Source organism: Ranitomeya variabilis, chromosome 1 (assembly GCF_051348905.1).
Source record: "Ranitomeya variabilis isolate aRanVar5 chromosome 1, aRanVar5.hap1, whole genome shotgun sequence".
NCBI lineage: Eukaryota > Metazoa > Chordata > Amphibia > Anura > Dendrobatidae > Ranitomeya > Ranitomeya variabilis.
The window spans coordinates 1,061,481,227-1,061,493,415 of record NC_135232.1 but is presented as its reverse complement, the minus strand read 5'-3'; the positions used below and the strand labels follow the sequence as shown (position 1 = coordinate 1,061,493,415).

General features: G+C 40.1%; 1 protein-coding gene across 2 annotated transcripts in view; it reads left to right on the top strand.

The window, feature by feature from the left end:
* The window catches only part of SLC30A9 (solute carrier family 30 member 9), a 128,474-nt gene that overhangs the window by 55,911 nt on the left and 60,374 nt on the right, over nucleotides 1-12,189 (top strand). For both annotated transcript variants that reach the window (XM_077279840.1, XM_077279841.1), the window contains 2 exons: nucleotides 8,689-8,771; nucleotides 9,272-9,330. In XM_077279840.1, coding sequence (XP_077135955.1) covers nucleotides 8,689-8,771; nucleotides 9,272-9,330 — 142 coding nt within the window. The remainder of the gene's footprint in view (nucleotides 1-8,688; nucleotides 8,772-9,271; nucleotides 9,331-12,189) is intronic.

Genomic DNA, 12,189 nt, shown 5'->3' with positions numbered 1-12,189 from the left:
GAAAGGTAAACATGCCCCCTTCAGCTAGAAAAGACACAAACAAATTACCCATTCACGATTTGATCAATAAATACAGTTTAAACATTCATTTTCAGAAACCTGCAGAAAAAAACAATAACCTGCAGGTGGCACCACAACCTCAAATTGGTCCGTTTATACTCCACTGACACAAACAAATACACCTTTTCAAAGGTCAAATTACCTGCAGGTGGCATATGCCTTGGGGGGTTTCCAGCTTGCCGAAGTGCTTGCCCAGCCTATTTCAGGCAAATTTGAGGATTGCACACTTCACTGCAGGTGAGTCACATATGCAAACACATTTGTAAACAAGCACTGCTTTTTCGGTGATTACTTCGCCCCACACACATAATACACCATTTGAAAGGTAATCTTACCCCCTTCAGCAAGAAGAGACACAAACAAACCACACATTCACGATTTGATCAATAAATACAGTTTAAACATTAATTTTCAGAAACCTGCAGAAAAAACAATAACCTGCAGGTGGCACCACAACCTCAAGACATTTTTTTAGCCTCTACTTATCAAACCAAATTATTGTATTACCAATCTACATATATAAATACCTCTCTGTGTTCATCATCTTATTAAATATATTAACATTTGACCAGCTTGATTTTCCTGAAATTGCCTGCGCCCCCGACAACCAATGTGTGAAAATTTAGCACGGGCCAACTAGTATTAACCTATTTGTGTTCTATATATACTATGGGCATGATGATCGATCACAATCCTGAGTAATAATCAGGGCTGTGGAGTCAGTAAGCCAAACCACCGACCCCGACTCTGACTCCTCAATTTCCCTAATTCCGACCCCACAGCACTTGTCACTACTGAGCATGTACATAAAGTGCAGCACAGATTCATCTCAACTAAAAGCCGAGATCATTAGATCAGGATCAGGAACAGGACAGACATTTATAGGACATTTCATAACTTTCCCAAATTCTTATGAAAACATTTACAGCACATCCTGCATTGTACTACTGTACCCAATTTATTATATTTTTAGGAGTCTAAATGCGACTCCACCAAAATGGACACCGACTCCAACTCCACAGCCCTACTAACAAGCGTCTGAAAGGGGAACCATAGAACTTACGCATTAATGGATACTTGGTCTGCTATTACAAAACTATCCACTCTGTTTTCACACTGTGCTATAAACCTGAATTTTCACAACATTGTTGATGTCTGACGTTCATTGTGTCCCTTTTTTGAGGCATTGCCCTATACACAGTTTTTAAAGTTTTTTTGTTTTGTTTTGTTTCAATAAACTATTTACATTTTAATCATTATGGCTCTCTTCTATTTTCTGGGTTAAAAATGTATACCTGAGGAAAATTGGTTATGCTATTGATTGAAGTGCCATATTGTAATATAATTTGGATACACATATTAGATATTAACAAACAAAGAACAAAACACGACAAAAAATTCCCATAGCTAAGATGTATAAATATAATATAAATTTTATTAGCATAACCAAATACAAATAACACCAGGAGAAGAGGGGTAGAGAAGAAATTTATGTTTATGATATGGACAAACTCTATTAGTGTGTTATTCTTTTGATATAGACGCTCAATTTATTGATATTGTGCTGTACTTGTTTAATAATATTTGATACTTTGTTAATACTTACACCTTTATATTATTGCATAATATCCTAATATTGATGTCTTGTGAGAGTGTTGTCGATCCCCTTTTTTATAGCTTCCTTATATCTGCCCTTGAATCAAGGATATGGTTATATGTGCCGATATGAGTAAATATCATGACAGCGTGTTGTTGTTTTTACCTATGCAGCCGGGTCTATGTATATCCTCTAACAGCAGCAGTACGCACGCGCGCTATGATCCTGGCTCCCCTTTCGGCTTGTGGCGTCTCTCAGTGCCATGGTGACGGTCATGTGATATGACGTCGCCCGGCACATGCCGCCGTCAGGGCATCCTGTTACCATAGCAGCGCGTGCGTCACAGGAAGCTGCGATGGGACTCTAGGTTACACACTGAACGGTTATAGACGTCGCTAGGTACACCTGGTTTGATTTACTTAATTGCGTACTGGGCATTGATTGGTTCTCGGGGCTTTTTATACTCCCTCTTCCTCTTTCCCTTTCACCCCTTGAGAAAGGCTACAATCGCCGAAACGCGCGTCGGGGAGGACGCCCACAGTGATTCCCAGTTACATCGGTAAATACTGCCAGTTATTGCTGCTACTTTATGTGATATTGTTCTAAGTTTTTTCTGGGATATGTATGCATTAGACCAAATGGGCAAGTATGCAATAGATCAATGTTAATATCTTTATAATATTTACTTGTACTTCTGTTATTCCTGTGGGCTTCCGGTTCTGGACATGTGCGAGCGGGTGTCTTCTCTACCCCTCTCCTCCTGGTGTTATTTGTATTTGGTTATGCTAATAAAATTTATATTATATTGATACATCTTAGCTATGGTAATTTTTTGTCGTGTTTTGTTCTTTGTTTGTTATTGATTTTTGCGACATGCTGTAGTTATGTCCATATATATCACAGTATTTTAAAAGTAGATTTTATGTTATCTTTACTGTGATGTTTTCCTTCATGAGGTGTTCTAAACATATTAGATATTGCTGCATCCGGAACTACCCAACCTATAAAACTGTTTCTTTAGTTAACCCCTTCAGTGAACACCGTAAAGAAAAAAAAAAAAAGGCAAAAAGCTATGCTTTATCACCATACTGTCGAACAAAAAGTGGACTAAAACGTGATCAAAAAGGCCAATCTACGTGAAAATGGTACAGCTGAAAACGTCCCGGAAAAAAGAACCCACCATACAGCTCCGTCAGCAGAAAAATAAAAAAGTTACAGCTCTCAGAATAACGCAATGCAAAAATAATTGTTTTTTCATTAAGATAGTTTTTATTGTGTAAAAGCAACCAAACATAAAAAAAAAATCAATGGGGTAATCGTACTGACCAGAAGAATAACGCTGCCTTATCAATTTGTTCACAAGCGGAACAGCATAACAAAAATAAATACCATATATACTCGAGTATAAGCCGACCCGAGTATAAGCCGAGACCCCTAATTTTGCAACAAAAAACTGGGAAAACTTAATGACTCGAGTATAAGCCTAGGGTGGAAAATGCAGCAGCTACCGGTAAATGTCAAAAATAAAAATAGATACCAATAAAGGTAAAATTGAGACATCAGTAGGTTAAGTGTTTTTGAATATCCATATTGAATCAGGAGCCCCATATAATGCTCCATACAGTTCATGATGGCCCCATGAGATGCTCCATACAAAATAAGCCCCATATAATGCTCCATACAGTTTATGATGGGCTCCATTAGATGCTCCATATTAAAATATGCCCCATATAATGCTGCACAAATGTTGATTATGACCCCATAAGATGCTCCATACAGACATTTGCCCCATACAGTGCTGCACAAATTCTGATTATGGCCCCATAAGATGCTCCATACAGACATTTGCCCCATATAGTGCTGCACAAAATTTGATTATGGCCTCATAAGATGCAATAAAAAAAAAAAAATTACATACTCCCCTCTTGTCTCTTGTTGCTGCCCGCTGCTTCTCAGCGTCCCGTCTCTCTGCAGTGACTGTTCAGGCAGAGGGCGGCGCGCACACTAAGGCTGGTTTCACACTTGCGTTTTGATCTGCAGCGTTTTTTAAAAAAACGCATGTGGTGAAAAAACGCATGTAAACGCGTGCAAACGCTGCGTTTTTTAGACGCATGCGTTTTTGCATGCAAAAAAAACCGCGGCGTTTTGCCGCGTTTACATGCGTTTTTTCCTGCGTTTGCGTTTTTTAAACGCATGCTGAGAAGTGTGTGACAGCTGCCAATCATCAAAATCAACTAGAAAACCCACTATAAACAGAAATAGCTAGGGTTAGGGTTAGGATCCCTAGTAACCCTAAGGATCCTATCCCTAAGGGTTAGGATCCTAACCCTAACCCTAAGGGTTAGGGTTAGGATCCCTAGGGTTAGGGTTATGGTTAGGATCCTTAGTAACCCTAGGGATCCTAACCCTAGGGATCCTAACCCTAGGGATCCTAACCCTAACCCTAGGGATCCTAACCCTAAGGGTTAGGATTCTAACCCTAAGGGTTAGGGTTAGGATCCCTAGGGTTAGGGTTAGGATCCCTAGGGTTACTAGGGATCCTAACCTTAGGGTTAGGATCCCTAGTAACCCTAGGGTTAGGGTTTGGGTTTTTTTGTTTTTTCTTGTGGTTAGGGTTTTCTTGTTTTTTCTTGTGTTTTCTTGTGTTTTTCTATAAAAACGCATGCGTTTTTAACGCAAGCAAACGCATGTGCTTAAAAACGCATGCGTTTACATAGACAGCAATAAATTTTTTTGCCGCGAATAAACGCATGCGTTTTTTGGCGGCAAAAAAACGCCGCTAGAAATTACTACAGGTTGCATTTCTGCAACTAAACGCACGCGTCAAACGCATGCGTTGCCGAAAACGCGTCAAAACGCATGCTAAAAAACGCATGCGTTTTTAATGTTAAGTAAAGAAAAAAAAGCATGCGTTTTTTAGCGCTAAAACGCTGCAGATCAAAACGCAAGTGTGAAACCAGCCTAATATGGCATCGCGCCCTCTGACCTGAACAGTCACTGCAGAGGATGCGGAAGACGGAGCGGCAGTGGAACGAGGAAAGGTGAATATGAAATACTCACCTGCTCCCGGCGCGGTCCCTGGCAGCTTCTCCCGGACAGATGGTCTCCAGCGCCCGCAGCTTCCTCCTCTGTTCAGAAAAATTATAGCTATCAAAATATGGCAATGCAAAAACTATTTTTTGCAATAAAAAAGCATCTTTTTACAGATCTAAATCTGTATCGCTGTAATCGCACCGACCCGAAGAATAAAGTTACCTAATCACTTATACCGCACGAGGAACAGTGTAAAAAAATAAATATAACTAATTTTTCACCTCTGTTGATTTGTTCATTTTGCCTCCCAAAGATCGCAGTAAGGCTCGGCTCACATTTATCCTGCGCTGTGCACTGAGCGCTTAAAAAACCTGGTTCAGATGGAACCCCCAAGAAAGATTCCCTATAATGAGGCAGATGGAGTCACTGTGGATGCTGTCTGGCCGCCTATTATCCGGTGGTATCCCTCTTGCATGAAACTTTTGTGCCCCTCTGAAAAGGACACCGCTGCACAGAGGCCAGACGGAGTCCAGAGTAACTCTGCTGCCACATTATAGTGCGTGAATCCCTCAGGGGTTTCATCTGTTACGTCACTTGGATATTTAGATGGAAACCCCAACGCATCGTAGAGCGCCAGATAAATGTGATCCCAAATGTTATGTAAAATGTTCCCTACAAAAACTTCAAATCAGTTCACAAAAAAAACAAGTCACCACTCAGGTCCTTCATCAGTTAATGGAAATATAGGGGACTTAAATGTTACTGGTACTACAAAGGCTCTGGAAAAGCAAACTGGCCCTCACCCCTCAAAAGAAAATCGGCACATTCTGCACTCCCAAACTAAATGCCCCCTCCCTTGTGATCACCACAGTGTGCCTAAACCACAATTAGCGTCCACATGTTTGGTATTTCTGTAGCAATGACAACCCGCCTAATTTACGGTTGCGTGTCTCCAGAAGCATGAGCTGGGCACTACCACGTGCTGTGGACTACAACATACAGGCACCACAATGGCAGTTTGCAATTTTCACTCCGCAACATCCACTGCTGCTTGTTTCTGGAAAACACCCTTGGAGTGAAAATTATTGCTACACCTGTAGATAAATTCCCAAAGGGGTATAATTTACAAAATGGGGTCACTTTAGTGGAGATTCTGCTCTTCTAGCACTTAGGGATTATCTGTATATCTAGTCCTCAAACTATTTTAGCAAAGGAGAAAATAGCTCTCCGTCCCTGCTGAGTATCGCCGAATGGCTAAGGAATACTGTACAGCCACATATGGGGCATTTCCACATTCAGTAGAAATTGTGGGACAAATTTTGGTGCCATTTTTACCCATTTCCCAGTGTGAAAATGTAAAATCTGGGGCTAAAACTAAATTTGGGTGGTAAAAATATAATTATTTTTTCTTCAATGCCCAATGGTATAAAATTCTGTGACACATGTGTGATGTAAATATGATCACTGCACCCGTAGATTAATTCATTGAGAGGTGTAGTTTGTAAAATGGGGTCACTTATGGGGGATTTTACTATTCTGGCAACTGAGGGTCTCTACCAATGTGACATGGCACCCTCAAACCAGTCCAACAAAATCTGAACTCCACTATGGCACTTTTTTCCTGCTGAGCTTTGCCTCAAAAGTAGTTTTCAGCCACATATGAAGTATTGGTTTACTCAGGAGAAATTGCACAGCAAATTCTGAGGTGCCATTTTCCCTATTAGCCTTGTGAAAATAAAAAAAAAATGGGGGCTGAAAAAACATTTTTGTGGGAATTTTTTTTTTTTTTTTAACTTTCGTACCTCTTCATTATTAACTTCTGTGAAGCACCTGGGGCTTCAAGGTGCTCCCTACACATCTAGATTGTCAATTGAGGGGTCTAGGTTCCAAAATAGGGTCACTTTTTAGGCACATCAGTGGTTCTCCAAATGCAACATGACACCTGCAGAACATTCCATAAAAATCTGCATTCCAAAACGTCACTCCATCCTTTGAGCCCTGCCATGCACTCAAACAGCAGTTTCCCCCCACATATGGGTATCTGCATACTTAGGAGAAATTGCACAACAAATTTGGAGTCTTTTTTTTTTTTTTTTTTTTTTCCTGCTACCGTTGTGAAAATAAAAAAATTGGGGCTAAAAAACATTTTTGTGGGGAATTTTTTTTTGCTGTTTTCACCACACATCTAGATAAGTTCCTAGAGGGGTCTAGTTTCCAAAATGGGGTCACTTGTGGTGGGTTTCCACTGTTTAGGCACATTAGTGGATCTTCAAACTTGACATGGCGTCCGTTAATGATTTCAGCAAATTTTGCATTCAAAAAGTCAAATGGTGCTCCTTCTATTCCGAGCCCTGCTGTACACACACAGTGGTTTTCCTCCACATTTTGGGTATCTGCGTACTCAAGAACAATTGCACAATAAATTTCATGGTGTATTTTCTGTGATTTATTTAGTTTATTTTTTTCACAGCTCAACATAATAAACTTCTGTGAAGCACCTGTGGGTTCATCAGCACACATCTGGATAAGTTCCATGAGGGGTCTATTTTCCAAAATGGTGTCACTTGTGGGGGGTTCAGGCACAATCGGGCTCTCCAAACGCGACATGGCATCCGTTAATTATTCCTGCAAATTTTACATTCAAAAAGTCAAATGTAATTCCTTCCCTTTTGAGCTCTTCTGTGCGCCCAAACGGTAGTATTCCCCCACATATGGGGTATCTGCGTACTCAGGAGAAATTACACAACAAATTTTGGGTCCATTTTTTCCTGTTACCCTTGAAAAAATAAAAATTGGGTCTAAGGTAAATTTTTTGTGAAAAAAAAGTGAAATGTTCATTTTTTTTCATCCACATTCCATTAATTCCTGTGAAGCACTGACTTCAAATGTGAGGTGGTCCCTAAAAAAAAATGGTTTTGTAAATTTTTTTGGAAAAATGAGAAATCGCTGGTCAACTTTTAACCCTTATTACTTCCTAACAAAAGAAAATTGTTTGAAAAAATTGTGCTGATGTAAAGTAGGCATGTGGGAAGTGTAATTTATTACCTATTTTGTGGGACATAACTGATCTAATGGCGGAAAAATAAAAAGTTTGAAAATTTCTAAATTAAAAAAAAAAATTATTTTTCCAAACAAATGCAAGTGATATAGAACAAATTTTACCACTATCATGAAATTCAATTTGTCACGAGAAAACCATGTCAGAATCAGTGTGATTCATTGAAACGTTCCAGTGTTATAACCTCATAAAGTGACACTGGTCAGAATTTAACATTTTTGCCTGGTCACGAAGATGAAAACAGGCTTCAGGGGTTAATGTTACCTGACAAAAATGGATTAAAAAACGCAGCAAAAGTGCGGCAGACATTCAGCAAAACATTGCTTCTTTACTGCCAAGAGAGTAGGTTTTGACTGCAAAAAATAAAGTATCAAAAGCGCAACTTGTGAACATAGCCTTAAAGGGAACCTGTTTTACCCCCTAATTGCGGGCAGCATGAATCAGTGTCTGACTACATTATTGTAGCTGTGTGTGTTATGCTCTGTATCGCTGCATTGTTTCAGAGAAAACATATTTAGAAAAGCTAGCTGGGACTATGCCTCCAAAGTCCATGACTTGTCCCCGGTGGCTTCTCCCTGTTCCAGGTCTCTCCCTTAACACACACACTCGGAGAAAGTTGCAAGGGATCTGCCTCAAACTAGTCCTCCAAGACAAGTAGTTCCCGGTCAGTATTTCAAAAGTCCCGTTTTCTCTAAAATGCCGCAACGTTTCAGAGTTATACCGGATACAATAACGCAGCCAGTGTGGGACTCGTGCTGCCCGGGGTTTGGCCAGCACAACTCCCGTGGCAGGTTACCGGTAAGGTTTTGTATTACAAGACATGGCATTTTTTGGATTACCGAAAGATAGACAATGAGGTCACATTTCAAGTCCTTCATGACTTTGTCTGTATTTGACATTGTTCAATCAGCTCTGACTGTATCACACTGGTGTCTTACAGAGCTTTGGAAGTTTGGGGGAGTCCTGAGGCCATCTTCAGGGAGCGGAAGCTGAGAATAGAAGAGGAGATTGCTTACAAAGAAAGTGAGTGGAAATATAGATTAACTATATGGTGAGCTGGTGACGAGTGCATGAACAGTTATGTTCCTTTCCATTGTGTAATGTTACTATTAGAGGAGGTACACTTACACACTTTAAAAATAAAAAAAATCACCATATTTTAAAACTTTAGGTGGGTTGTTTTTTTTATTTTTTTATTTTTTTGGAATATTCCTGAACATGGATAAATTAGAATGATAAATGTTCTCAAAATGCTACACTTTACACTTCTCACCTCTTCAATATAGGTTAATATGTTTGGGATCTGTAGTAACTTTAGGCTTCAGGACTTTGGTTTATAATGGAGCCATAAAAATTACTATATACCAAATCCACAACCGAAAGGATATCTGCAATTACTATTGACCCCAATTGATATTAATGGGGTTGGTCAGCCGATGGGAAACCCACAAGCAGCCCCTAAAACGTTACCATGAGCGGGTTATATTTTTACTGAATTCATGTTTCTTTTTGGATTATTTTAGATTTATTTAGAAATCAGAAATTATTAAAAGAATACAAGGAATTTCTAGGAAATACAAAGGTATGGATATTTTATTTTCTTAATTCTTTAATCTGTAAAATACAAAAGTTGCTCCATCAGCTCAGCATGGATGGTACAGGGCAACTTTTTTTTTTTTACGTCGCTGAATTTGGGGAAAGTTGAGCGCTCAATCGAAATTCCTTGAAGGCGTGCTATTTTGGCAGCATGGTAATAATAAATGATACCACTTATGGAATTTTTATTGAGTGCAATGCACAGTCATAAATCAAGTTTGCAAACAAATTGTGAAAGCTGCTCCATATATAAATGGTGAAAAAGACAAATGATGTCCGCCTGCGCTACAAATATCACTATTTTCAGTGTGTTTATTTTTTGTGTGAAAAGGCTTCAGATGCTGCGGATTCCTAGCTGCATATCATCGGCAAGCTACAGTACAATATATGTGGATGGGGAAGATGAGCTGCGGGTTTTCAAGTCTGGATCTTTTCCCACAAACCTACAGATCAATTTTCTCAGCTCTTTTTTCTATAAAACTTGGTGCCTGCAGATAGATCTACATTTTCAGCACCATTGATTCCTCTTCAGTTTAATGCCTGGTCTACGTTGCAGTTTTCTCTAGTGCTATTGATCGATTTTAACTATTACTTGGCAGCTGCAATCATAGAATCATAGAATGGTAGGGATGGAAGGGACCTCCAGGATCATCGTGTCCAACCCCCCTGCTCAATGGAGGATTCACTAACCCATCCCAGACAGATGTCTGTCCAGCCTCTGTTTGAAGACTTCCATTGAAGGAGAACTCGCCACTAGTGATGAGCGAGTATACTCGTTGCTCGAGTGGTCTCCGAGTATTTCTGACTGCTCGGAGATTTAGTTTTCTTTGCTGCAGCTGGATGATTTACAGCTTCTAGCCAGGCTGAGTACATGTGGGGGTTGACTGGTTGCTAGGGAATCCCCACATGTAATCAAGCTGGCTAGTAGCTGCAAATCATCCAGCTGCCACAAGGAAAACTAAATCTCCGAGCAGTCATAAATACTCGGAGACCACCCGAGCGTGCTCTGGAAAACCCGAGCAACGAGTACACTCGCTCATCACTAATCACCACCTCTCATGGCTGCCTGTTCCACTCATTGATCACCCTCACTGTCAAAAAGTTTTTTCTAATATCTAATCTGTATCTTCTCCCTTCAGTTTCATTGCATTGCCTCTCGTGTTTCCATGTACAAATGAGAATAAAGCTGATCCCTCTACACTGTGACATCCCTTCAGATATTTGTATACAGCTATTAAGTCTCCTCTTAGCCTTCTTTTTTGCTAAACATTCCCTTTAACTCGTCCTCGTAGGACATAGTTTGCCAACCGCTCACTATCCTGGCAGCTCTTCTCTGAACTTGCTCCATTGTTGTGTTGTATACATGTAACCATAGTCAGGTTTTCTTAAAATCATATCTGTATTTGGTTGCAATTCCCAGGAAAAAAATACAGTGCAAACTTTTTGATCTGAGCTCTGCAAAGCTAAAAGTGATTTTTTACTTCCAGAAAAAACAATAACTGTGATTTATGGCTTCATTATTACACATTATCTCAGGTCATTACCCTAAACTTCTATTACTAAAGACATAGCAATACATTAGACATTTCATTTGTGGCTCTAATAGCCTCCATTACCAACGATTCCGACTCTTTTAAGAGGATCTGGAGCACGCCAGGAAAATGCTGTATAGAACTAGTACCCAAAGTGAGGAGTATAGAGGTGGCAGCAGATGGACAACACCTTAAGAGCTTGGAGTACTTCCCTGTATTCACATACTGTGTAATTAGCATTTGATCTTTGATAGACCACAGGGCACAATGCCATAATGCCTCTACCACATCTTCCCAGGCATTTAGTAATACTAAGGTCGGTGTCGGCATCATAAAGGGCAATTCCAAAGTGATGTGGGCTCGAGAGGACGCTCAAACCACCTTTTGACACTGCTCGAAGATTTCTGGACTGTAGCCTTTGCTTTTCAGACCCTTGTCATTAACACATTAGCAAATGCAGGCAACCGGGAGCAGACTGTGGTAGTGCCGCCCCACAATAGGATGAGGACTATGGCACTCATGGTGTTAATCTCTCCAGGACTGGACACACTGGTAGACCTTTGCAACATTATGATTTTTTATTTTTTACCTTTACATTTTGGGAGTTAATCGAATCTTTACTAAATGCAAATTGAATCAACTTTTGAAATGGTCTTTTTTTAAAGTTGCTACTGCTCAGATGCTATATAGAGGGAGGGAGAAGCAGCGGAGGCAGAGTTTCTTCCTTCCCCTCCCTCCTCCCATTTACTCAACATCTTATCACTAACATCTTCTATCTCCTGTTACAATAATGTAATAATCTGTCTTTCCTGAATACTGATTTTACCCGTGTATTGAGGATTTTGATAATGCTCCATCTAGGAAATGAAAAAAGCAGATTCCTCTGATCAGATATATTACAAAGTTGCTTATTTTCATGTGTACTATTGTTTTATGAAATAAAAATTAAAGCGATGGTTACTCACTTGGCGGGGCCATATTGGCGCTGTCATACTGATTAAAATGATAACTCGTGTGAAGAAATCCATTTGGTAGATTTTCTTAAATCCTAGTTTAAAGTTTCCTTGTATTCATACCTTTGTGTATCGGGGCGGGACTGTGAGTGGGGTCTTCAGCTTTGTTGCGTCCTCTCCGATGTGTCTGGTTGTCTCTTCTTCTTTAAAATGTTGTGCCGACCCATCCTAGCCATAGGCGGCGCTTTTGCAGGTTGAGGTCTTGGAAGTCTTCAGAAAAATGGTGCTGGCAGCTGCACATGCGTAGATTGTACAGTGCCACCGGCGCCATTTTACTGAAGCCCACCATTAGATCGATCT